Source organism: Dendrobates tinctorius, unplaced genomic scaffold (assembly GCF_039654945.1).
Source record: "Dendrobates tinctorius isolate UK_male_01 unplaced genomic scaffold, ASM3965494v1 ptg000133l, whole genome shotgun sequence".
Taxonomy (NCBI): domain Eukaryota; kingdom Metazoa; phylum Chordata; class Amphibia; order Anura; family Dendrobatidae; genus Dendrobates; species Dendrobates tinctorius.
Genome location: NW_027361801.1, coordinates 20442057 through 20469269, shown reverse-complemented (window position 1 = coordinate 20469269; position 27213 = coordinate 20442057). Strand labels below are relative to the sequence as shown.

General features: G+C 49.4%; 1 protein-coding gene across 1 annotated transcript in view; it reads right to left on the bottom strand.

Annotated features, from left to right (window-relative positions):
- The window catches only part of LOC141048187 (pinopsin-like), a 137573-nt gene extending 110568 nt beyond the window's left edge, over positions 1 to 27005 (bottom strand). The window contains exons 1-2 of the mRNA XM_073543644.1: positions 26850 to 27005; positions 11788 to 11962 (exon numbers count right to left, since the gene is read on the bottom strand). Coding sequence (XP_073399745.1) covers positions 11788 to 11962; positions 26850 to 27005 — 331 coding nt within the window. The remainder of the gene's footprint in view (positions 1 to 11787; positions 11963 to 26849) is intronic.
- Positions 27006 to 27213: the final 208 nt, after the last annotated feature.

The following is a 27213-nucleotide window of genomic DNA, read 5'->3' as shown; positions in this document are numbered from 1 at the left end:
GGGGATTTGGAGTTGGGATGGGGGGTACTTAATGTGTGTGGGATGATTTGGAGTGGGGATGGGGGGATTTAATGTGTGGGGAGATTCGAGAGGACCCAAAATGAAGAGTATGTATGAGGACATGTATGAGGAAACAGTATGGGGGATGGGTGCAGACAGTATGGGGAGCGAACGGGTAAATGTATGTGGACACAGTATGAGTAGCGATGGGAAAAATGTATGTGGACACAGTATGGGGAGTGAGGGTGATGGGATGTGTGCAGACACAGCATGGGAAGTCATAGGGTAAAGATACTGTCACACTTAGCGATGTACCAGCGATCCCGACCAGCGATATGACGCGGTCAGGATCGCTGGTGCATCGCTAAGTGGTCGCTAGTGAGCTGCCGCACAGGCAGATCTCACTAGCGACATCGCTGGGGACGGGGGTCGCTACTTACCTGTCACACCAGGCGATCCTGCGTCCTCCCGCCCGCGTCCACGCGTCGCTCGTCGGCACAGCAGGAAGCGCCACAGGAAGCTGACGACGAGAAACAGTCCAGGACGTTCTCGCGCGATCAGCGATAACCAGCGGGGGAGCGGGTCGTAGGTAAGTATCATACACATCGATATCGCTAGCAATATCGCTATAACGTCACAAGTTATAGCGATATTGCTAGCGATATCGCTTAGTGTGACAGTACCTTAAGTATGAGGAGACAGTATGGTGAACAGGTGGGATAATAGAGGAGACAGTATGGTGAACAGAGGGGAATAGTGTGAGGCAACAGTATATTGCAGATATTTTTATTTAGGAGCATTATAATGACACTTCTATCTTTAAGGGCATCATGTGGAGATTTGCTGCAGAAGACCGGAGAAGATGGACGTCTGCAGAGATGGCTGTGGATGAGAAAACTCATCATGGGGTCGGGACAAGAAGAAGAAAAGAACAATAACTACTCCAGAGACGATGTCATCTATAAGGTACCTGGATGTAAATATTATTTGTGATACTGACTAATTCTCTTGCTTTTATTTATGTTAGGAGTAGAGTTGAGCGACTTTTGGTTTTTTAGGGTCGAGTTTCGTTTCGTGAAACCCGACTTTTCCAAAAGTCGGGTCGAGCAAGATCGTCCGATTATAGGGAAAAGTCGGGGTCGTCCCGAAACACGAAACCCAATGTAAGTCAATGGGGAATAAAAGTCGGCAGTGAGAGGAGGACAGGAAACACACCTACAGTGCCCATTTGAATGCCAAAAGCATCAATTCTTCTTACTTAAGCTTGTCAACCTTAATTAACTTCATAATACAAGTTACGCACTGAAAAATGGGGGTTATTTGGCTAAAGTTGTGGGGGGTAGGGCTGGCTCCAGGTTTTCATGTGCCCTGGGCGAAAGAGCGCCCCTTTAACACATACCACAACTCATCATGCTCCGATACGGCAGAGAAATAGCGGTGTAGTACAATGAAAAATACTTCACTTTTTACATCTCATGACGAGGCCCATCTATTTCTCCATACAGAATCATTGGTCCCATATAATGTTTGAAACAGTATATGATGAGCTCCACATAATGCTACAGTATTTGTTGGTCCCCATGGATGAAGCTCCACTGTCTTATGGGCCCAAATAATGCTCCAAACATAACGGGCCCCATTTCTAATGCTCTAGTGTATAATGGGCCCTGTAAATGCTGCTCCAGTGTCTGATGTCCACCTTTGGAATGTTCCAGTGTATGGTGGGCCCCATCTATCATTCTCCAGAGTATAGTGCTCCCCAAAAATTGCTGTCCCAACATTGAAAACAATCAAATAAGTCTCCTCGCTAGGGAATCCCTGTACTAGTCAGGAGTCTGGACTCCTCGTCGTCCCCATCTTCCATCTCACTGCACAGTATTTCAACCTTGCAAGTGTTGTGATCCTGAGCAAGCAGGGGGGGCCCACTCGTTGGCGATGGCACTGGCACAGGGCCCCTGATAGTACGGTGGTGTGTCTGATGGCGGGTGGGCCGAACCTGCACTTTCATCTGCAGCTTCCTCTTTGTCACGTGTAAGATGGAACTGTATATGGGAAGGGTAACCTGAGTTTCATCAGGGTCAGATTCAGTCCGTGTAGCGTGCGAGGGGAATGTAGTAGTCTGGGTCAATGTACCAGCAGATTCATCGAGCAGTGGCTGGGCATCAGTGCACTTGTGTCGCCCCCAGGAGTACGGTCGCCACAGTGGCATTACCTTCCTCCTAGGGAGTGTGATGTCATGCTTGGGAGCAACGAAGGATCTCTCTAGCAGGTTAACTGATTGGGAGGCGTTATTCCCACGAGTCATGACCCTCCAAACAGCGTTCATGAAGGCAAAGTGTTTGTTTTACGTGAGCAGTATGGTTGCAAAGCTGAACCTTAAAGGAATGTCCAGAAGGGCACCACCAGGAGTGGAGCCTACTGCGTAATTTGACTCAACACGGGCAACCTCAACCATGCCAGCTACAGAACAGATGCACACATTGCAAGCTTAATTCCGTTAACGAACGAGACTCCGTCATGCCCCGCGGTCCGAGTCCTGCTTACTAGAGGGACACGTGAGGCTCTGGCACATGAGATTGGCCAATAACTGGTGTGTCATGCCCTTACATGTCCGTGGCTGCATGTGCGCTACACTGAAAAGGCCAGCGTTTGTCGCTTACAGGTGCAGATAACCCGCTGAACAACGTTAGTGATGGGGATCTGTGATTACAATTATTACCTGCGAACGATGATTTCCCAGTAAGTGCAGGTCAACCGCAGTTCCGGAATTAGGCCTAACCGTCATTCCTGAAAAAATTAAAAACTTACGTGTGCAAACCACAGGTGCTGTAGCTTGCTTAACAGCTCACCAGCCGTTCTCACGCCCAGTATGGATTACACGTGATTGCACAAAGGTGAGAAAGGGTACCGTATCCCCAGATAACATGTATGGATAGCGTACACATTCAAAATATATGTCTATACATCAGGAGGCAGGCTCAGACGGTGTTAGGCCCAGTATGGATTGCACGTGATTGCACAAAGGTTAGAAAGGGTACCGTATCCCCGGATAACATGTATGGATAGCGTACACATTCAAAATATATGTCTATACATCAGGAGGCAGGCTCAGACGGTGTTAGGCCCAGTATGGATTGCACGTGATTGCACAAAGGTTAGAAAGGGTACCGTATCCCCGGATAACATGTATGGATAGCGTACACATTCAAAATATATGTCTATACATCAGGAGGCAGGCTCAGATGGTGTTAGGCCCAGTATGGATTGCACGTGATTGCACAATGGTTAGAAAGGGTACCGTATCCCCGGATAACATGTATGGATAGCGTACACATTCAAAATATATGTCTATACATCAGGAGGCAGGCTCAGACGGTGTTAGGCCCAGTATGGATTGCACGTGATTGCACAAAGGTTAGAAAGGGTACCGTATCCCCGGATAACATGTATGGATAGCGTACACATTCAAAATATATGTCTATACATCAGGAGGCAGGCTCAGACGGTGTTAGGCCCAGTATGGATTGCACGTGATTGCACAAAGGTTAGAAAGGGTACCGTATCCCCAGATAACATGTATGGATAGCGTACACATTCAAAATATATGTCTATACATCAGGAGGCAGGGTCAGACAGTGTTAGGCCCAGTATGGATTGCACGTGATTGCAAAAAGGTTAGAAAGGGTACCGTATCCCCGGATAACATGTATGGATAGCGTACACATTCAAAATATATGTCTATACATCAGGAGGCAGGCTCAGACGGTGTCAGGCACAGTATGAATTTGACGGCCCAGATTACACAGCAGAGGAGCAGGGAGAGGTAAAGATTGCAAATGCTGGGGCCCTGCCCAAGCAAGGGGGGCCCACTCGTGGGCGTCGGTACTGGCACTGGGCCCCTCATAGTACAGCGGTGTGTCTGACGGCGGGTGTGCACCACCACCATCAGAGACACTTGATTGCACTATGAGGGACCCTGTGCCAGTGCCCGTGCCCAAGAGTCGGCCTACCCACCTGTCCAGGGCAACGGCACTCGCACGGTGTCGTGCGCTAGGTGGTGACCCCGGCCATGGGGGGGGAGGCAGCACAGTTAGGGAGTTTTAGGAAGTGGCATATGTTGATGTTGGACATTCAGCTGATGCAAAAGGCGAAATAGGTGAAGTCCCAGGAAGAGGTGGACCAAAGCAAGCCATTTTTCTGTCACCCTATGTGTCATCAGGGGAAGGTGGGACAAAATCCTTGGAAACCCATGCATGGTTCATTTTAATGAAGGTTAGATCATCCACATTTTGGGTTGACAGGCGGGTCCTTTTTTCTGTCAGGATTGATCCACCTGCACTGAAGACTCTTTCCGATAGCACACTTGCAGCTGGGCAAGCGAGCTCCTGTAAGGCATATTGGGCCAATTCAGGCCAGGTGTCCAGTTTAGCGGCCCAATAGTCAAAGGGGAATGACCTGTGTGGGAGAACATCGATATGGGAGGAAAAGTAGTTTGTAACCATAGTTGACAACTGCTGTCTCCTGTCACTTTCCATCGATGCAGTATTACCAGTTGTGTGAGCGGTATTTGAAAAATCAGTCCACAACATTGTCATGAAACCCCTGTCTCCAACGCCACTTCTGCTGTGTGCACCACGAACACCTCTGCCAAGCTGCCCCCGGCCCATACGGCTCGTGTGAGAACCATCACCGCTGCTGTGTGCTGGGAATGCCTCAAGCAACCGATTTACCAGAGTTGCTTGTTTATTAGCCAATATTAGGTCAAGGTTCTCCTGTGGCATGATGTTTTGTAATTTGCCTTTATAGCGTGGATCCAGGATGCTGGCCAACCAGTAGTCGTCATCGTTCATCATTTTGGCAATGCGGGGGTCCCTTTTTAGGATCTGCAAGGCATAATCTGACATGTGGGCCAATGTTCCCGGTGTCAATGATGCACTGCGAGTGCTGGGTGGAGGAGCACTTTCTGGCAAATCCACATCCCTCCAGTCACGCACAAACCCTGTACCAGACCTTGCCACGCCAACATTTTCACTTGCCCCACGAGATGCATCCTCCTCCCCTAAGTAATCATCCCCATCATCATCCTCCTCCTCCTCTTCTTCCTCCACCTCGTCCAGGAGAGGTCCCTGAGCAGACAATGGCTGAATGTCATCAAGGATTCCCTCCTCCTCTTCCTCCTCATCAACATTGGCTGCAGACGCCTGCTCCTTAAGGTGCGTCAAAGTTTGCATGAGCAGACGCATAAGTGGGATGCTCATGCTTAGGATGGCGTCGTCTGCGCTTACCAGCCGTGTGCATTCCTCAAAACACTGAAGGACTTTACAGAGGTCTTTCAGCTTCGACCACTGCACACCTGTCAACTCCATGTCTGCTCTCAAAGTGCCTGGCCGTGTATCCTCCCACAAATGCATTATGGCCTGCCTCTGCTCGCACAGCCGCTCCACCATGTGCAGGGTGGAGTTCCACCTTGTTGCAATGTCGATAATGAAGCGGTGGTTGGGAAGGTGGAGCAATCGCTGCAGCTTCTGCATACGAACGGAGTGTACAGGCGACCGGCGGATGTGCGCGCACAGTCTTCGCACCTTCTGGAGCAGGGCTGTTAACTCCGGATAATTTTTGAGGAAGCACTGCACCACCAGGTTCAAGGTGTGAGCCAAGCAAGGTATGTGGCTGAGTTTTGAAAGGGCTATGGCTGCCACAAAATTACGGCCGTTATCACTAACTACCTTGCCTGCCTCAAGATGTACACTGCCCAGCCATGACTCAGTTTGTCACTTCAAGTACTCGGCCAGCACCTCGGCGGTGTGTCTGTTGCCCAAACACATCATCTGCAACACAGCCTGCTGATGCTTTCCACTAGCTGCTCGATAGGGGGACACATCGTGTGCAACAGTGGCAGCTGCAGATGGAGTGCTCGTACGACTGCACTCTGTGGACGAGCTTTCGCTTCTGGAGGAGGAGGAGGAGGGTCGAACGCCTACAGCCAACTGTTTCCTATACCGTGGGCTAGGCAGCACTGTCCCACCACCGCTGTCCCCTGTGGACCCTGCATCCACCACATTAACCCAGTGCGCAGTGATGGACACGTAACGGCCCTGGCCATGCCGACTGGACCATACATCAGTTGTGAGGTGCACCTTTCCGCTCACTGACTGCTTGAGTGCATGGACAATGCGGTCTTTCACATGATGGTGGAGGGCTGGGATGGCTTTGCGAGAGAAGAAGTGGCGACTGGGTAGGTCATAGCGTGGTACTGCATAGGCCATGAGTTCACGGAAAGCTGTGCTTTCCACCAACCGAAAGGGCATCATCTCAAACGAGATTAGTTTGGCAATGTGGGCGTTCAAACCCAGTGTACGCGGATGAGAGACTGAGTACTTTCTTGACCTACTCATAGTGTCTGGGAGGGTGAGCTGGACTTGAGAGCTGCATATGGTGGAAGTAGCGGTGGACAGGGCGGACTGAGAGAGGGTTGATGATGGTGATGGAGTTGGTGTTCTTTCTGATGGCCTAGAATCAGTCTTTCGTTGATATAACAGTGGGATTCCCTGACTGCTGTGGCCTTGCAACGACACCTCAACATTTGCTGCTGTGCTAACCGGTGGGCTTACAGTGGGGGAAACAATGTAGCGTTGCTGACTACTTTCGTTGTGATCAGTTGCACATGTGGCACTTGAGGTTTGGTGTTGTGTCCACGCTTGCAAGTGCATGCTGGTTAAATGTCTAAGCATGCAACTGGTATTCAAATTTTTCAGATTTTTCCCTCGGCTAAAGGTCTTTGCGCACTTCTTACAGATAACCTTGGCCTGATCATGAGGATTTTGTTCAAAAAAGTGCCACACTGCACTCTTCCTACTTTGGCAGACATTTTGCGGCCTAGCACGCTGTGATCTTTTGACCCTCTGGACAAGCTGTCCAGCAACTCTTTTGATGTTTGGAACCTGTCTTTGGAGTGCTCCGGGCCTGCCAGATAACAGCTGTTGCGATGTCGATGTCTGCTGTGGATGCTCCTCATCTGAGCTATTGGAAGCAGCACCCTCTTCCCCCAATGGATGCCAATCTGGGTCAACAACTGGGTCATCCATCACCTCCTCTTCTATGTCATGTGCACCTTCCTCTGTGTCACCGTGTATGGTGGTATAGTGTGCGGGAAGGGGCACCTGAGTCTCATCAGGGTCAGAATCTGGCTCTGTACACTGCGAGGACAATGTAGTGCTCTGAGTGAATGTACCAGCAGAATCATCCATCAGCGGCTGTGCATCAGTGCACTCCATGTCAGATTCATCTTGGCCTGGGTAATTCACCATTTCACTTGATAATCCAGGCATGGTATGTGAAAACAGCTCCATGGAGTAATCAGTACTATGGCCTGCGTCATCCTTCAATCTTGGTTGGGGTGAAGGACACAAGGAAAGGTGTGGTTCATGAACATGAGCCTCCAATGACGACTCAGTGCTTTTACTTTTTACAACTGAAGAAGAGGAGGCGATAGAGCTGGAGGCTGAGTCAGCAATGTAAGACAAAACTTTTTCCTGATGCTCTGGCTTTAAAAGCGGTTTGCCAACTCCTAGAAAACTAAGCGTTCAAGGCCTTATGTAGCCAGACGATGACGCAGGCTCAACACCTCCTGCATTCGGTCCTATTTTGCTCTTGCCACTACCATCAGATCCACCACCAACACCATCATTACCGGCTGCCAACCCCCGCCCAATTCCAAGGCCTCTTCCACCAGCCTTCCTCATTTTTGGTAGAAATGTAGACAAAATCCAACAAACTATATAGTAATGTAAAACAAGGTACAAGGTGTCTATAGGACAGGGGAGATTTTTAATTTCTGCACACACTTGTGGACACTGGACACTTATGGATTGTGTGAGGCCCACTGAGTATCTGAGCACTCTGTCACAGGCTCGATGGCAGAGCTGTGACCAAAGTGACTAGAGGATAAGGGAGATTTTTAATTTCTGCACACACTTGTGGACACTGGACACTTATGGATTGTGTGAGGCCCACTGAGTATCTGAGCGCTCTGTCACAGGCTCGATGGCAGAGCTGTGACCAAAGTGACTAGAGGATAAGGGAGATTTTTAATTTCTGCACACACTTGTGGACACTGGACACTTATGGATTGTGTGAGGCCCACTGAGTATCTGAGCGCTCTGTCACAGGCTCGATGGCAGAGCTGTGACCAAAGTGACTAGAGGATAAGGGAGATTTTTAATTTCTGCACACACTTGTGGACACTGGACACTTATGGATTGTGTGAGGCCCACTGAGTATCTGAGCGCTCTGTCACAGGCTCGATGGCAGAGCTGTGACCAAAGTGACTAGAGGATAAGGGAGATTTTTAATTTCTGCACACACTTGTGGACACTGGACACTTATGGATTGTGTGAGGCCCACTGAGTATCTGAGCGCTCTGTCACAGGCTCGATGGCAGAGCTGTGACCAAAGTGACTAGAGGATAAGGGAGATTTTTAATTTCTGCACACACTTGTGGACACTGGACACTTATGGATTGTGTGAGGCCCACTGAGTATCTGAGCGCTCTGTCACAGGCTCAATGGCAGAGCTGTGACCAAAGTGACTAGAGGATAAGGGAGATTTTTAATTTCTGCACACACTTGTGGACACTGGACACTTATGGATTGTGTGAGGCCCACTGAGTATCTGAGCGCTCTGTCACAGGCTCGATGGCAGAGCTGTGACCAAAGTGACTAGAGGATAAGGGAGATTTTTAATTTCTGCACACACTTGTGGACACTGGACACTTATGGATTGTGTGAGGCCCACTGAGTATCTGAGCGCTCTGTCACAGGCTCGATGGCAGAGCTGTGACCAAAGTGACTAGAGGATAAGGGAGATTTTTAATTTCTGCACACACTTGTGGACACTGGACACTTATGGATTGTGTGAGGCCCACTGAGTATCTGAGCGCTATGTCACAGGCAGAAATTGGCTAGTGTATCACAAACTACAAGGTGTATGTAGAATTGGGCAGAATTGGAATCTCCCTAGAGTGCAGGTCTGTAAGAACGGAACATGTCCTCGACTTATTCTCACAGAGTGACTCACTGATAGCTTCACTGTGGCTGTGATAACAGCCGTTACACGGTACTGTGTGAGGAGCGTACACCGCTGTATGGTGTGAAAAAATGCACGCTCAGTACCTCAGCAGGACAAAAAAAAAATTGTGATTGCTTTTAAAAAAGCAGTTTGCGGAGCAGTGGGTAAACAGCAATGCAGGAATGTCAGGAAGCCTTAGAAGGCAGCCCAACAACCAACACCACTGATACACCACTGTATAGCCTCCCCTTGCACTGCACAGTGACTGGTGTGTTGTACAGGCAAAATCGCTAGCAGCAGAAGCAGTTTTTTTTTCTTCTTCTCAGCAGGACAAAAAAAAAAATTGGGATTGCTTTTAAAAAAGCAGTTTGCGGAGCAGTGGGTAAACAGCAATGCAGGAATGTCAGGAAGCCTTAGAAGGCAGCCCAACAACCAACACCACTGATACACCACTATATAGCCTCCCCTTGCACTGCACAGTGACTGGTGTGTTGTACAGGCAAAATCGCTAGCAGCAGAAGCAGTTTTTGGTGTCTTCTTCCCTGCCTAACGCTCTCCCTACAAAATCAGCAGCAGCAGCAGCTCTCCCTATGCTGAGATCAGCATGAGTAACATGGCGGTCGGCGTGCACGCCCTTTTATACCCCCTGTGACGCCCCCCAAAGCAAGCCAATCACTTGCATGCCCTTCTGAAAGATGGTGGTGACCCGTGCCTATGTCATCACGTTGCCCAGTGTCCGTGGATCCTGATTGGCTGAAAAAGAGCGCAAAACAAACTTTTGAAACGCGACTTTGGCTCGTAAGTCGCCGACCTCGTGGCCGACCTCATCCTAGGGTCGGGTTTCGTTTCATGAAACCCGACTTTTGAATTTTTTCGACCCGTTTCGCTCAACTCTAGTTAGGAGCATTAAAGGGCTTGTCCAGGTTTGTGCTGAGTCTGCAGTCATTCCTTGTGACTGCAGACTTATGAATTCTCACAGTGCTGACTGAACGCTGTTAGGATTCTCACATGCCGGTAATTTACATACATGCGGTCACATGTTGACTAGACGTGTGGCCTCACTCAATGAAAATGAACGGAGTGAGGTCAGACACATCTAGTCGGAATGTGGCCAGAAGTATATAAATCACATGCTTGTGCTGACATGACTGTCCACTCTTGCCACTGCTACGGGAGAATCCTAAAAGTGTGCAGTGCATTCGTTGTGAGAATTCAGAAGCCTGCAATGTAAGGATTCAGCGCTGCAGGTTCCAGTAGTCACATAGCTCCCAAGTGTCCCGGATTCCGCGGGACAGTCCAGTTTTTGCCCCTCCCGCACGCTATACTATTTGTCCCGCACTGCAGGGAGACAAGCCGCAGGCCCCTCCCCATACTCGCCCTCCCAGAGACGCACCGAAGCCAGTCACAGCCTGCAATGAACGCTAGGCTGTAATTAGTTCTCTTCTCTGTGGGCACAGGGCCTGTGATGAGGTCACAGGAGGGGAGGAGTTAGGAGTCACAAGATCATCATGTGACTCCTCTCCTCCTGTGACCTCATCACAGGTCCTGTGCCCACAGAGAAGAGAACTAATTACAGCCTAGCGTTCATTGCAGGCAGTGAGGGGCTCTGGTGATCAGGTGCATCAGTGTGTGCAGGACTCTGCTGTGCTGGTTGTCATGGTGCTGGATGAGTGAAGTTTATGTGTGGGGTCAGGAGGGGTTTACAGGGAGGATGTAGCAGAGCCGTGTGTGTATGGAGCGGAGCCGTGTATGAAGGAGGTGTACGGAGCGGAGCCGTGTGTGTATGGAGCGGAGCCGTATGTACGGAGCGGAGCCGCGTGTGTACGAGGTGTATGGAGCAGAGATGCTTATAGAGCGGAGCTGCATGTATGAGGTGTATGGAGCGGAGCCATGTGTGTACGGAGCGGAGCCGCGTGTGCATAGGTCCCAACCGTCCCGATTCCCGCGGGACAGTCCCGATTTCGGGTCCGTATCTCGCCGTCCCGGCCGGGAAGCTTTCTATCCCGCGATCGCGGTGTATGACCGCAAAATACAGCACTCTGAGCCGCACATCATGTTCCACCGGAAGTGACGTACTGTAAGCTGACCGCCGGAAATGACTGCTGACCTCATTTCCGGCGGTCAGCTTATAGCATGTCACCTCAGGAGGAGGTAATCGTTCGGGACTCCGCGGGAGGACAGAGAACCGGCGGCGGCGTATCAGCACTGCATACCGTACAGCATGTCACCTCAGGAGGAGGTAATCATTCAGGACTCCGCGGGAGGACAGAGATGCGGCGGCGGGCGGCGGCGCATCAGCGCTCCGTACCCGGCTCTCACTCTAACAAAGATGATCATGCCTGATCCTGCCTGTTTCTCTCTGTCACATGCTGCCGCGGCGCATGGAGCGGCAGCATGTGAGAGCGAGACAGGCAAGATGGGATCTCATATGTTAGAGAGTGAGAGCCTGAGCCGGGTACTGTATGGAGCACTCACTTGTCCACCGGGCCGGGGGGGAGGGATTGTTTACAGCCTGGCCAGAGAGTGACACAGACAGGGCTTAGGCGCTGCACTGTGCCAGCCATTTCTTTTCATGTCATCCTCAGTGCTTTGGATGATGTGGAAACAAATGGCTGGCACAGTGCAGTGCCTAAGCCCTGTCTGCGTCACTCTCTGGCTGTAAACAGTGTCTCACTTGGCTGTCATGCCTCAGGACTGAGAGGTTAGTATATTGCCACTCACCTAGGGTCTTGACTGTCACTGCGATCTGCTTGGTGAGAGGAGGCGGCAGGTTGATGAGCACCACCAGGTCCATGTCCTGGTGCAGTAATACGTCGTCAATGCGGCTGGTGTAAAAGGGCACAGTCATCTCCTTGATGATCTCCTCGGCCTCCTTCTGCGTCCTGCCCCTTAAAGCCTTCACAGAAAACCCCTCCTCTTTTACCAAGTTTGCATTAATACTTTAATTCATTACTTTTAAATAATTTTTTTTCTCTGTTTATAATTATTGTTTATGAAACAGTGTGATCAGCAGTGCTAAATGGGTGCGGTTGGGGCGTGGATATGGGTGTGACTACTAAAAAGGGTGTGGCTAGGGGCGTGGCCTACAATTTGCCGCTACGAGCGCCGCAGCCTTTGTCCCTCTTTGCCTTCTTCAAAAGTTGGGAGGTATGGTAGTCATCACATGGACACTTCACTCATATGCGACTTTCATACTTGTTGCCCTGTGACAACGAGCTTCTCTTCCTGCTTCTTTCAGTTTTTCACTGGACGTTGAGAGCATTAGGGAGAGCAGCTCGTCGGTACATGACTAAGTGTGCAAATTGCATGTGTGCGGGGGAGGAGGGAAGGTGCCGAACCGCGTTCTTGCCCCAGGTGCCAGAGGGCATAGATACACCTCTGGCAGCACTTGCAGTTTTGCACTTGCGATGAGACAAAAAAACACTGCTAGCAGCATTTTTTTTCTGTTACTGCAAGTACTGCATTTGCCGAATTGCAGCAAAACCACAAGTGCTGCATATGTCCGCAAGTCCCATAGGGAATGAATGAGGCCGAACGCAGTGTTGCCGTAAGTAATTCGTTACGCGGCAGATGCGGAAAAACTGCTGGATCTGTCGTGAATGGCAAAAATCGCTGATGTGAAAGTAGCCTAAGTCACTGCTGACATTGTCTGCATTAGTCATACTCACCAATGGGGGGAGGCAGCACGAAAAGTGCCTAGGGCAGCATAAACTCTAAATACGGCCCTGCCAGCAAGCATCACTGCGTGTGGCAGCGAGAGACCAGCGATCAGCGACGCTGTTTTCTAATGTAAACATCGGGTATCCAGAAGCCGCGCGGCTCTTAGATACCCGATGTATTTTGAAAGAGGTGACAGCAGGAGAGACTGCCATCCACAAAGCAGGGGATCAGCTGACGTTACTGAACCCCACTGAGACACGGGAGCAAGTGTCTCTTTCCGTGTGGACGGCACTTCCGAACTACAACTGGCTGTGTTGAAGCCCAGGAAATAGGAGGGTGTAGGCAGAGGCCTACTGTATTTTGAATGAGGTGACAGCAGGAGAGACTGCCATCCACACAGCAGGGGATCAGCTGACGTTACTGAACCCCACTGAGACACGGGAGCAAGTATCTCTTTCCGTGTGGACGGCACTTCCGAACTACAACTGGCTGTGTTGAAGCCCAGGAAATAGGAGGGTGTAGGCAGAGGCCTACTGTATTTTGAATGAGGTGACAGCAGGAGAGACTGCCATCCACACAGCAGGGGATCAGCTGACGTTACTGAACCCCACTGAGACACGGGAGCAAGTATCTCTTTCCGTGTGGACGGCACTTCCGAACTACAACTGGCTGTGTTGAAGCCCAGGAAATAGGAGGGTGTAGGCAGAGGCCTACTGTATTTTGAATGAGGTGACAGCAGGAGAGACTGCCATCCACACAGCAGGGGATCAGCTGACGTTACTGAACCCCACTGAGACACGGGAGCAAGTATCTCTTTCCGTGTGGACGGCACTTCCGAACTACAACTGGCTGTGTTGAAGCCCAGGAAATAGGAGGGTGTAGGCAGAGGCCTACTGTATTTTGAATGAGGTGACAGCAGGAGAGACTGCCATCCACACAGCAGGGGATCAGCTGACGTTACTGAACCCCACTGAGACACGGGAGCAAGTATCTCTTTCCGTGTGGACGGCACTTCCGAACTACAACTGGCTGTGTTGAAGCCCAGGAAATAGGAGGGTGTAGGCAGAGGCCTACTGTATTTTGAATGAGGTGACAGCAGGAGAGACTGCCATCCACACAGCAGGGGATCAGCTGACGTTACTGAACCCCACTGAGACACGGGAGCAAGTATCTCTTTCCGTGTGGACGGCACTTCCGAACTACAACTGGCTGTGTTGAAGCCCAGGAAATAGGAGGGTGTAGGCAGAGGCCTACTGAATTTTGAATGAGGTGACAGCAGGAGAGACTGCCATCCACACAGCAGGGGATCAGCTGACATTACTGAACCCCACTGAGACACGGGAGCAAGTATCTCTTTCCGTGTGGACGGCACTTCCGAACTACAACTGGCTGTGTTGAAGCCCAGGAAATAGGAGGGTGTAGGCAGAGGCCTACTGTATTTTGAATGAGTTTACAGCAGGAGAGACTGCCATCCACACAGCAGGGGATCAGCTGACGTTACTGAACCCCACTGAGACACGGGAGCAAGTGTCTCTTTCCGTGTGGACGGCACTTCCGAACTACAACTGGCTGTGTTGAAGCCCAGGAAATAGGAGGGTGTAGGCAGAGGCCTACTGTATTTTGAATGAGTTTACAGCAGGAGAGACTGCCATCCACACAGCAGGGGATCAGCTGACGTTACTGAACCCCACTGAGACACGGGAGCAAGTATCTCTTTCCGTGTGGACGGCACTTCCGAACTACAACTGGCTGTGTTGAAGCCCAGGAAATAGGAGGGTGTAGGCAGAGGCCTACTGTATTTTGAAAGAGGTGACAGCAGGAGAGACTGCCATCCACAAAGCAGGGGATCAGCTGACGTTACTGAACCCCACTGAGACACGGGAGCAAGTGTCTCTTTCCGTGTGGACGGCACTTCCGAACTACAACTGGCTGTGTTGAAGCCCAGGAAATAGGAGGGTGTAGGCAGAGGCCTACTGTATTTTGAATGAGGTGACAGCAGGAGAGACTGCCATCCACACAGCAGGGGATCAGCTGACGTTACTGAACCCCACTGAGACACGGGAGCAAGTATCTCTTTCCGTGTGGACGGCACTTCCGAACTACAACTGGCTGTGTTGAAGCCCAGGAAATAGGAGGGTGTAGGCAGAGGCCTACTGAATTTTGAATGAGGTGACAGCAGGAGAGACTGCCATCCACACAGCAGGGGATCAGCTGACATTACTGAACCCCACTGAGACACGGGAGCAAGTATCTCTTTCCGTGTGGACGGCACTTCCGAACTACAACTGGCTGTGTTGAAGCCCAGGAAATAGGAGGGTGTAGGCAGAGGCCTACTGTATTTTGAATGAGTTTACAGCAGGAGAGACTGCCATCCACACAGCAGGGGATCAGCTGACGTTACTGAACCCCACTGAGACACGGGAGCAAGTATCTCTTTCCGTGTGGACGGCACTTCCGAACTACAACTGGCTGTGTTGAAGCCCAGGAAATAGGAGGGTGTAGGCAGAGGCCTACTGTATTTTGAATGAGGTGACAGCAGGAGAGACTGCCATCCACACAGCAGGGGATCAGCTGACGTTACTGAACCCCACTGAGACACGGGAGCAAGTATCTCTTTCCGTGTGGACGGCACTTCCGAACTACAACTGGCTGTGTTGAAGCCCAGGAAATAGGAGGGTGTAGGCAGAGGCCTACTGAATTTTGAATGAGGTGACAGCAGGAGAGACTGCCATCCACACAGCAGGGGATCAGCTGACATTACTGAACCCCACTGAGACACGGGAGCAAGTATCTCTTTCCGTGTGGACGGCACTTCCGAACTACAACTGGCTGTGTTGAAGCCCAGGAAATAGGAGGGTGTAGGCAGAGGCCTACTGTATTTTGAATGAGTTTACAGCAGGAGAGACTGCCATCCACACAGCAGGGGATCAGCTGACGTTACTGAACCCCACTGAGACACGGGAGCAAGTATCTCTTTCCGTGTGGACGGCACTTCCGAACTACAACTGGCTGTGTTGAAGCCCAGGAAATAGGAGGGTGTAGGCAGAGGCCTACTGTATTTTGAATGAGGTGACAGCAGGAGAGACTGCCATCCACACAGCAGGGGATCAGCTGACGTTACTGAACCCCACTGAGACACGGGAGCAAGTATCTCTTTCCGTGTGGACGGCACTTCCGAACTACAACTGGCTGTGTTGAAGCCCAGGAAATAGGAGGGTGTAGGCAGAGGCCTACTGAATTTTGAATGAGGTGACAGCAGGAGAGACTGCCATCCACACAGCAGGGGATCAGCTGACATTACTGAACCCCACTGAGACACGGGAGCAAGTATCTCTTTCCGTGTGGACGGCACTTCCGAACTACAACTGGCTGTGTTGAAGCCCAGGAAATAGGAGGGTGTAGGCAGAGGCCTACTGTATTTTGAATGAGTTTACAGCAGGAGAGACTGCCATCCACACAGCAGGGGATCAGCTGACGTTACTGAACCCCACTGAGACACGGGAGCAAGTATCTCTTTCCGTGTGGACGGCACTTCCGAACTACAACTGGCTGTGTTGAAGCCCAGGAAATAGGAGGGTGTAGGCAGAGGCCTACTGTCTTTGTAATGCGGAGACAGCAGGAGAGACTGCCATCTCCACAGCAGGGGAACAGCTGGCAGTGCTGAACCCCACTAACACTTGAACGAATGTGTTTGGCTCTGTGAAGACGACACTTCTGAACACCAACTGACGTTGTTGGAGCCCAGGATTAGGCGAGGAGCAGGCTGGGGCCTACTGGATTTTGGCAGGTGAATGCAGCAGGAGACTTGCCATCTCCACAGCAGGGGAACAGCTGACAGTGCTGAACCCCACTAACACTTGAACGAATGTGTTTGGCTCTGTGGAGACGACACTTCTGAACACCAACTGACGTTGTTGGAGCCCAGGATTAGGCGAGGAGCAGGCTGGGGCCTACTGGATTTTGGCAGGTGAATGCAGCAGGAGACTTGCCATCTCCACAGCAGGGGAACAGCTGACAGTGCTGAACCCCACTAACACTTGAACGAATGTGTTTGGCTCTGTGGAGACGACACTTCTGAACACCAACTGACGTTGTTGGAGCCCAGGATTAGGCGAGGAGCAGGCTGGGGCCTACTGGATTTTGGCAGGTGAATGCAGCAGGAGACTTGCCATCTCCACAGCAGGGGAACAGCTGGCAGTGCTGAACCCCACTAACACTTGAACGAATGTGTTTGGCTCTGTGGAGACGACACTTCTGAACACCAACTGACGTTGTTGGAGCCCAGGATTAGGCGAGGAGCAGGCTGGGGCCTACTGGATTTTGGCAGGTGAATGCAGCAGGAGACTTGCCATCTCCACAGCAGGGGAACAGCTGGCAGTGCTGAACCCCACTAACACTTGAACGAATGTGTTTGGCTCTGTGGAGACGACACTTCTGAACACCAACTGACGTTGTTGGAGCTCAGGATTAGGCGAGGAGCAGGCTGGGGCCTACTGGATTTTGGCAGGTGAATGCAGCAGGAGACTTGCCATCTCCACAGCAGGGGAACAGCTGACAGTGCTGAACCCCACTAACACTTGAACGAATGTGTTTGGCTCTGTGGAGACGACACTTCTGAACACCAACTGACGTTGTTGGAGCCCAGGATTAGGCGAGGAGCAGGCTGGGGCCTACTGGATTTTGGCAGGTGAATGCAGCAGGAGACTTGCCATCTCCACAGCAGGGGAACAGCTGGCAGTGCTGAACCCCACTAACACTTGAACGAATGTGTTTGGCTCTGTGGAGACGACACTTCTGAACACCAACTGACGTTGTTGGAGCTCAGGATTAGGCGAGGAGCAGGCTGGGGCCTACTGGATTTTGGCAGGTGAATGCAGCAGGAGACTTGCCATCTCCACAGCAGGGGAACAGCTGACAGTGCTGAACCCCACTAACACTTGAACGAATGTGTTTGGCTCTGTGGAGACGACACTTCTGAACACCAACTGACGCTGTTGGAGCCCAGGATTATGCATGCCGCATGCAGAGGCCAATGGGCATCGGTTTTTATGGAGGTTGTGGACTACTACTGATTCTAACCATGCTCCACTTAGGCCTCTGGCTCCACTGTCTCTACTATTTACCCTGGCCTCCAACCCCGCCAGCTACATCTCTGAAGTGGCGTCAGCACAATCTACACTTGTTCCTGTGTTACTGGTGCTCAGTCCCATCAGTTGATCCCCTGATGTTTGTCCGGCAAGTTCGCCAGCTCTGTCCTCATTCCCACTACTGGTTATGGGAATGTGGACAGAGCAGGAGACCTTGCCGGACACACATCAGGGGATAAACTGATGGGACTGAGCCACAGGAACACAGGAACAAGTGTAGATTGTGCTGACGCCACTTCAGAGATGTAGATGGCGGGGTTGGAGGTCAGGGGAAATAGTAGAGACAGTGGAGCCAGAGACCTAAGTTGGGCACGGTTAAAAATCAGTAGTGGTTTGAATGTTGATGGAGCTGGTGACTCTGCCGTCCACACAGCAGGGGATCAGCTGGCATTACTGAACCCCAGTAACACAGGAGCTAGTGTGTTTCTCTGTGCAGACGACACATCTGAGCGACAACTGGCTGTGTTGAAGCACAGGGATTATAGTTCAGGTGGTAGAAAAATGAACACACCAGCAGACCTGGATACAGTTGCCAACCACTAATTTAGTCTGTAAGAGGAATGGCAAAGTCTTTGGAGATCCAGGCCTTGTTCATTTTCAGAAAAGTCAGCCGGTCAACATTATCGGAAGATAGTCGCGTGCGACGGTCTGTTAGTACACCACCTGCGGCACTAAAGACACGTTCCGATAATACACTGGCAGCAGGGCAAGCCAGCACCTCCAATGCATACTGGCTAAGCTCTGGCCATGTATCCAGCTTAGAGACCCAAAACTTGAAGGGGGAAGAGCCATCTGGGAGTACAGCGACAGGGCAAGACATGTAGTCTGACACCATCTGACGGAAGCGTTGCCTCCTGCTGACTCGAGGCGTCGCTGATGGTGTAGACAATTGTGGTGGACACACAAAACTTTGCCACATTTGGGCCATAGTGGTCTTGCCTTGTGCTGCGGCACTGCCTCTGCTCCCTCTTTGTGCAGAGTTTCCTCCACTGCCTCGACGCACAGAGCTGCTTTGTAAAGCACTAGCAACAATGCTGTCGGGTGGAATGGAAAACATTATGGACTGCACCAGTGACTCTTCGTACTCCCGCATTTTACGCTCCCGGTTCAACGTTGGTATGAGCCTTTGTACGCTGTCCCGGTAGCGAGGATCTAGGAGGGTGTACACCCAATAATCAGCCGAGACGAGAATGTGGGCGATGCGGCGGTCGTTTCTCAGGCACTGCAGCATGAAATCAACCATGTGCTGCAGACTCCCAACTGCCAAAGAACCGCTGTCCCCTGTTTGAGGCGTGACCTCGACCTGCTCTGCATCACCCCACCCTCGCTGTACATACTGAGTAGAGGTTTGTGTACCTCCCTCCTCTGGAGAGATGTCTTCCTCCTCCATCGACTCCTCCTCATCCTCCTCACAAAGTGTCCCCTGCCTAGGCCTTTGTGAGGAAACACGTAGCGCAGACTGTCCAGAAGCAGATGGCATTTGGGACTCCTCATCCTCCACCTCTTCTGAAACCTCATCCCTTAGTGCTTGCAGTGTTTGTTGAAGCAGGCAGATAAGGGGGACAGTCATGCTGACTAGTGCATCGTCTGCACTCGCCATCCGCGTGGATTCATCGAAGGCACGCAAAACGAGGCAGATGTCCTTCATAGAGGCCCACTCAATGGTGCTGAAGTGTGAACGGCGCACAGTGCGACTTGTTTGCGCCTGATGCAGCTGGTACTCCATGACTGCTGCCTGCTGCTCACACAACCGCTCCAACATATGTAACGTTGAATTCCACCGGGTGGGTAGGTCACATATGATGCGATGTTCCGGAAGGCCAAATCGTCGCTGCAGAGCAGCGAGGCGCGATCTTGCCGTGCTGGAACGTCGCAAGTGAGCGCACTCTATGCGGACCTTGTGCAACAGTGCATCAAGATCCGGATAGTCCCTCAGAAAGCTCTGCACGACCAAGTTAAGAACATGTGCCAGACATGGGATGTGTGTGAGGTTGCCTAGGCCAAGAGCTGCCACCAGATTTCGGCCATTGTCACACACTACCAAGCCCGGCTGGAGATTCGCTGGCCCAAACCACACATCGCTCTCCAGCTTGATAGCATTCCAGAGCTCCTGCGCTGTGTGGCTTCGATTCCCCAAAGAAATTAATTTGAGTACAGCCTGTTGACGTTTGGCCACGGCTGTGCTCATATCGGTCGTAACAGGCTCCTGCTCTGCTGTTTCTGAGGAACTTGAGTAGGAGGAGGAGTCTATGTGTACAGACTGGAGTCCTGCAATCCGTGGCGTTGGAAGAACACGTACAGCGCCACTCTCCAGATCCGTACCCGGCTCCACAACATTGACCCAGTGGGCAGTGAGGGAAAGGTATCGTCCCTGTCCATGGTTACTGGTCCACGCATCGGTGGTCAGGTGGACCTTGCTACTAACGGCGTTTAGTAGCGCATGTTTTATTTTGCCCTCAACATGTTTCTGCAGGGCAGGGACGGCTCGCCTGCTGAAATAAAAGCGGCTGGGCACGTTGTATTGGGGGACTGCCAATGCCATTAAGTCCCGGAAGGTGTCAGTGTCCACCAGCCTGAATGACAGCATTTCAACTGCCAGAAGTTTGGCAATGCCAGCATTCAGAGACTGTGCTCGGGGATGGTTTGCCGAGTAAGGGCGCCTTTTATCCCATGCCTGTGCTACCGATGGCTGTGATGGATGGGAACGTGCTGTTATGGGTGGAATCTGACAGGGTCTCCAGACAACAGTGGCAGAGGTTCTTCCTTGGCGATCCTGTGAGGAAGCCGAACCAGCAGTGTGTGAGCTGGAGGAAGAGGGCCCAACACGAACTGAAGAGGTGGTAGGTGGTGCTGTACGTTGGCCTACGTCTTCAGGGTGTCTCTGCAACTCCAACTCGTGCTTGGTGCGCACATGTTTCCACATATTTGTGGTATTGAGGTTGCTGACATTTCTCCCTCTTTTGACTCTCTGATGACACAGCTTGCATTTGACAAAGCAAATGTCATCTGCAACTGTGTCAAAAAAGGACCACGCACTGCAACTCTTGTGAGCGCCCGGTTTGCCTTTGGAAGGAGGAATGCTCCTAACGGGTGCCGAAGTGGAGGGTACAGGCAACCAAGTCTTCCCCCTCCCTCTGCCTCCTGTTTTGGCCGGTAGGGGAATCTCTTCCTCCGAGCTGCTCCCACCACCTTCCTGTTGCTCACGCCATGATGGGTCAAGGACCTCATCATCTTCCCTCCCCTCTTCAAACAGCTGCTTCTCCGGGGTTGTCTCGCCAGCACCGTACGCACCAGAAAGTGGCAACTGAGTCTCGTCATCATCTGATGCGTACTGAGGTGTGCTGACCATAGGCACTGGCCCACTCGCCTCTTCAGATTCAGAGGGACAAAGAAGTTGCGCATCACTGCATACTCCCTCTTCTTCACATTCAGGAATGCTGCTTGGCTGGCCCCCTCTTTCCAAGCCAACAGATTCCGAGAACAGAAGTAGAGACTGTGATGGCTCCTGTCCATGTCTCTCTGACTGCCTGGGCACTTTGGCAGGTGGTGAAGAGACAGATGGTTGCTCTTCGGTGCTCTGACCCTGAGAGGATGCGGAAGTAATTGAAGTCGATGCGTTAGCTGCCATCCATCCGACAACGGCTTCAATTTGTTCCTCCCGCAGCAGTGGGGTACGTTGAGGTCCTACAAAGCTGCGCATAAAGGACTGTTGCCTGCTAAAACTGGGGGATGCTGATCCACTGGTGCCCGCAGCAGGCCCAGAATCCCCACGTCCTCTACCTGTAGAATCCCCACGTCCTCTCCCTGCAGAATCCCCACGTCCTCTCCCTGCTGAAACTCCACGCCCACGCCCACGCCCCCGCGCCTTACTCCCTGCCTTCTTCATCTTGCAAGACTGCTTAAGATAGGCAAAAAAGTACAAAGGGGGGCCTTAGTGTGCTTATTCCTGAACAGCTGGTTACAGGTACAAGAAACACTAATTTTATGAAGTGTGTGTGTGTGGACTAGACTTTAATAGGAGCTGATGTGGCCTACACAAGTTCAAAATGTAGTGTTTGGTGAACTTTTTATGTGGTTTCTTTGTTTGAAACAAACTCAAAGTATGAGAACAAAGAATTGAAACTGATAGTATCACCAACTTTTTGGAGCTATTACAATGCAGGCAGGTAACCTACAATGCAAAAGATGAGGCTCCAAAAAAATTGGGTAATACTAATCTGGCTGCGCCGGCAGGGCACAAGCCAGAAAAAAAGGCTCCTCTATCTACTCCTATATAGTGTTTGCAACCAACCAATGTTGATGGATACGGATGGATGCACACTAATAGGAGAAGAAAAAATGAGCTGCACTCAGAGACAAATATGTGTGAGGCAGTGACGCACGTTGAGCGTCCTACAACCAGACGTAGCTGCAGGACACTCTACTCAGCGTGAGCTGCACTCACACACAGTCAGAGACCTCTCAGACAGCCGTCAACAGTGCAGCTAAGTGGGCACTGGCACTGACAGGCTGCAGAAAGGCTCCGCTGTGTACTCCTATATAGTGTTTGCAACCACCGTAGATGGAGACGGATGGATGCACACTAATAGAAGAAAAAATGAGCTGCACTCAAATAAAAATATGTGTGAGGCAGTGACGCACGCTGAGCGTCCTACAGCCAGACGTAGCTGCAGGACACACTACTCAGCGTGAGCTGCACTCACACACAGTCAGAGACCTCTCAGACAGCCGTGAACAGTGCAGCAAAGTGGACACTAGCACTGAAAGGCTGCAGAAAGGCTCCGCTGTCTACTACTAGTGTTTGCAACCAACGTATATGGATACGGATGGAAGCACACTAGATTGAAATTATTTAAAAAATGCAGCTCAAAAAATAAAAGATGTATGAGGCAGCAGTGATCACACTGGGTGGCCTACAGCCTGACGTGGCTGCAGGACCCACTCCACAGCGTGAGCTGCACTCACACAGCCCTTGCAGACAGCTGTGAACACTGCTGCTAGGGCAAAGAAGGCTACAGTGGTGGTTTATGTAGCCTGGGTAAAGCACTAGATGTTTGGTGGAATCGCTATTTCTAACTGTCCCTCACAGTCTTCTACAGCAGCCTGTCCCTAACTGAATTCACAGCAGAGTGACCAGAAATGGCGGCTGCGGTGGCTTTTATAGTGCATCATGACATCATTTCGGCAGCCAATCACAGCCATGCCAATAGTTAACATGCCTACATGCCTAACAGGATGTGCCCACACTTCGGAGGATTCCCATTGGCTTAATCAAAGCAAGCAGGCTCATAGCATGATGGGAACTTCCTATTCCGATTCCGATCCCGGAATCCGATATGAAAAAAGTATCGGAATTAAGTATCGGAATTCCGATACCGCTAATATCGGCCGATACCCGATACTTGCGGTATCGGAATGCTCAACACTACTTATGACCATGTGATATTTCAGTTTTCCTTTTTTAATAAATTTGCAAAAACTTCTACATTTCTGATTTTTTTCAGTCATGATTGGCTGCAGAGTGTACATTAATGAGAAAAAAATTGAACTTTTTTGGATTTACCAAATGGCTGCAATGAAACAAAGAGTGAAAAATTTAAAGGGGTCTGAATACTTTGCGTACCCACTGTATATATGGTATGTAAAAAAATGCACACATGAAGTATCATAAAACATATTTAGTGTTGCGGGTTAAAATAATTTAAGATATTAAGACACATCATTACACAAAGAAACATAACTTAATATAGAGACCAGACCATGAGCATACTGTATACTGGTGCAGGTTGACAAAGAGAGTCCATGAGTCTAAAAAGAGGAACCAAAATTCCATAAAATGCTTATAAACTCAGTTCTCCCCTGGTGAGGAGGTCATCCAGAATGTACGGAGGAAAGATATTGAATGTGGAAAGCCGGTACACAAGCATGCGTAGATCTTCCAATGGTGGTACATATGTCATTACACATCAGGCTACAAAGAACGGGCTAAAAGAAAAATAATATGAGGCTAAAAAGAAAAATTAAAACCACCAAAGATGACTAGGACAGAAAAATTAAAACCTACAATTAAAAAAAGTTAAAATAAAGAAAAGAATACCGTATATAATAGAAAAACAGAAATATCTCACCCTTTAAAAATGTGTAAGATAACCCTATAAGAAAGATCCAAAACCGAAATTCTCATTGAGGCCTGCTCGGGTAACCGTATTGAGTCGGTAAATCCAGCGACTCTCAAACCCAAGGCTTTAAGGAGCTTCCCACCCCGAGGACCCATGGAGACTTGATCTATGGCCTTAATTGCCAGCTTACTTGCATCACTACTGTGGTATTGAAGGAAGTGTCGAGGAAGGGTTTTCAAGGAGTCCAGATCTTAACCGATTTGGCCTTTTCAATGTCTCGCACGTGTTCCCTTGTTCTCACTTTCAATTCCCAGGTAGTGATCCCTTTGTAGATTTTCTTACATGGTCACTGAGTGTGATAAATTACCCTCTTGAATGAATGCGTAGGTTGATGTTGTATCTTGAAAGTACGATCCCCTTTAGAGTTACAGAATTCTTTTCTCTTAACATGATTCTTGCACCCTTTGCAAAATGTGCAAGGAAAAAAAAACATATAATGGTTCTCTTATTGATGTTGATTGTTTAGGGTAAAGGGAGTAGTGGCTTCTCACTAGAAGATCACGAAGGTTGTCAGACCTCTTGGACGTTATTTGAGGTCTAACTGGAAGGATATTTTTCAAGATAATATCCAAGTGCTTATGGATTATTTCTGTAAATGTTTGCCTCTGGCTGTTGTAGGGAATGATCAATCTAACCCAGGGCCGGACTGGGACAAAAAAGCAGCCCTGCCGCACAAATCCCACCAGCCCACAAACTATAACACTCATCAGCCCCAATCAGTGAATTTTTGCTATACTTTGACGTCCCCTCATCACTCTCTTAAAAAAGTTATTTGAAGAGCCACAGGTGAATGGCACCACAGTGCGTATGATTGACCACAGCTCCATTTACATGGTGCTCTTCAAAGCTCTGTTTCCCAGGATCATGGGGGTCCCAGCGGTCAGACCACAACAAACAGAAAGTCATCCCCTATCCCCACATAATGCTCCATACAGTATTATGTGCCCCATATATTACTGCATACAGTATAATGGGCACCATATATTACTTCATACACCATAATGGGCCCCATATAATTCTTCTCACCATACCCCGCTGCTCTGGTTTCCTCAGTGTATTCTGATCCTCCGCACTGCTTGGCACAGGGACATCATTAAATTTACGTATATAATTGTCCACTTGTACTGATAGTAATAGTGATTTGTTTGTACCCTGTTGTCTGGGGCTGGCCCACTTTATGGGGGTGCTCAGGGCATATGATTATACAAGAGTAAAAAGTATGAAAGGATCAGTGTCACCAGTGCCACCTAGTTTCCTACCCCTCTTATTCTACTGGTACTGTGGGCACACTGACTGGTACTGAGGAAATGAAGAAAGAAAAAACAGAGAGAGAAAAAAAGAAAACAGAGAAAGAAAGAAGAGAGAAAGAAAGAGAAAAGAAAGAAAGAGGGGAAAGAAAGAAAGAAAGAGAAATAAGAAAGAAACAACAGAGAGAAAGAAACAAAGGGGAAAGAAAGAAAGAAGAAAGAAACAGAGAGAAAGAAAGAGGGGACAGAAAAAAGAAGAGAGAGAAAAAAAGAAAGAGGGAAAAGAAAGAAAGAACAGAGAGAGAGAGAGAAATATGGGAAAGAAAAAGGGGAAAGAAAGAAAGAAAGAAAGAAAGAAAGAACAGAGAGAGAAAGAAAGAGAAATAGGGGAAAGAACAGAGAGAGAAAGAAAGAAAGGGGAAAGAAAGAAACAGAGAAAGAAAGGGGACAGAAAAAAAGAGCAGAGAGAGAGAGAAAGAAAGATGGGACAGAAAAAAGGAACAGAGAGAGAGAAAAAAGGAAGAGGGGAAAGAAAGAAAGAACAGAGAGAGATAGAGAAAGAAAGAGGGGAAAGAAAGAACAGAGAGAGAGAAAGAAAGAGAAATAGGGGAAAGAAAGAACAGAGAGAGAAAGAAAAAGGGGAAAGAAAGAAACAACAGAGCGAGAAATAAAGAAAAAGAAAGAAAGGAGAAAGAAAGAAAAGAGAGAAAGAAAGGGGACAGAAAAAAGAACAGAAAGAGATAAAAAAGAAAACAGAGAGAAAGAAAGAAGAGAGAGAAAGAAAGAGGGGAAAGAAAGAACAGAGAGAGAAAGAAATAAGAAAGAAAGAAAGGGGAAAGAAACAGAGAGAGAAAGAAAGAGGGGACAGAAAAAAAGAACAGAGAGAGAAAGAAAGATGGGAAAGAAAGAACAGAGAGAAAGAAAGAGAGAAGGGAAAGAAAGAACAGAGAGAAAGAAAGGGGAAAGAAACAACAGAGAGAGAAAGAAAGAAAGAACAGAGAGAAAGAGGGGACAGAAAAAAGAACAGAGAGAGAAAAAAGAAAACAGAGAAAGAAAGAAAGAAGAGAGAGAAAGAAAGGAAAGAGAACAGAGAGAGGAAGAAAGAGGGTAATGAAAGAAACAACAGAAATAGAGAAAGAAAGAGGGGAAAGAAAGAACAGAGAGAAAGAAAGAGGGGACATAAAAAAGAATAGAGAGAGAGAAAAAAGAATAGAGAGAGAGGAAAAAAAAGAAAGAGGGGAAAGAAAGAACAGAGATGGAGAAAGAAAGAACAGAGAAAGAAAGAGGGGAAAGATAGAACAGAGAGAGAGAAAAATAAAGAAAGAACAGACAGAGAGAGAACAGAGAAAGAATAGAAAGAGGGGAAAGAAAGAGAACAGAGAAAGAAAGAACAGAGAGAAAGAAAGGAAGTCCTGCCCTGTATATACATCCACATCAGCACCAGGGCAGTTTCTAGTGAATTTTGCCAACAGGGCGAACATCGAAAAAGCGCCCCCCCCGAACATTAACATGCTGAATACTTTAGATAAACTTAGATAAACGTGTCTTACCTTTGCATCAATCCAATCCTCGAAGGCATCAAAGTTCAAAGGCTCACTTTCCTTGACTTTGCTGCTGCAAAAAGGTCTATTGCAGCAGAATAGTCTGCTTCCTCTGCCAACTCGCTCTCGATCGATAAAATAGCCAGGGCCGATTTCTTCCGTCATTGTAGAACGCAAGTATGTTTCTATTAGCTTTAACTTGCTAAAGCTCCTTTCACAACTTGTAACAGTAATTGGAATAGTCAATAAAATTCTCATTGCAATCCATAATCCATAAGTTTGGGAACAGCTCATGGGTAGAGTTGAGCGACTTTTGGTTTTTTAGGGTCGCGTTTCGTTTCGTGAAACCCGACTTTTCCAAAAGTCGGGTCGA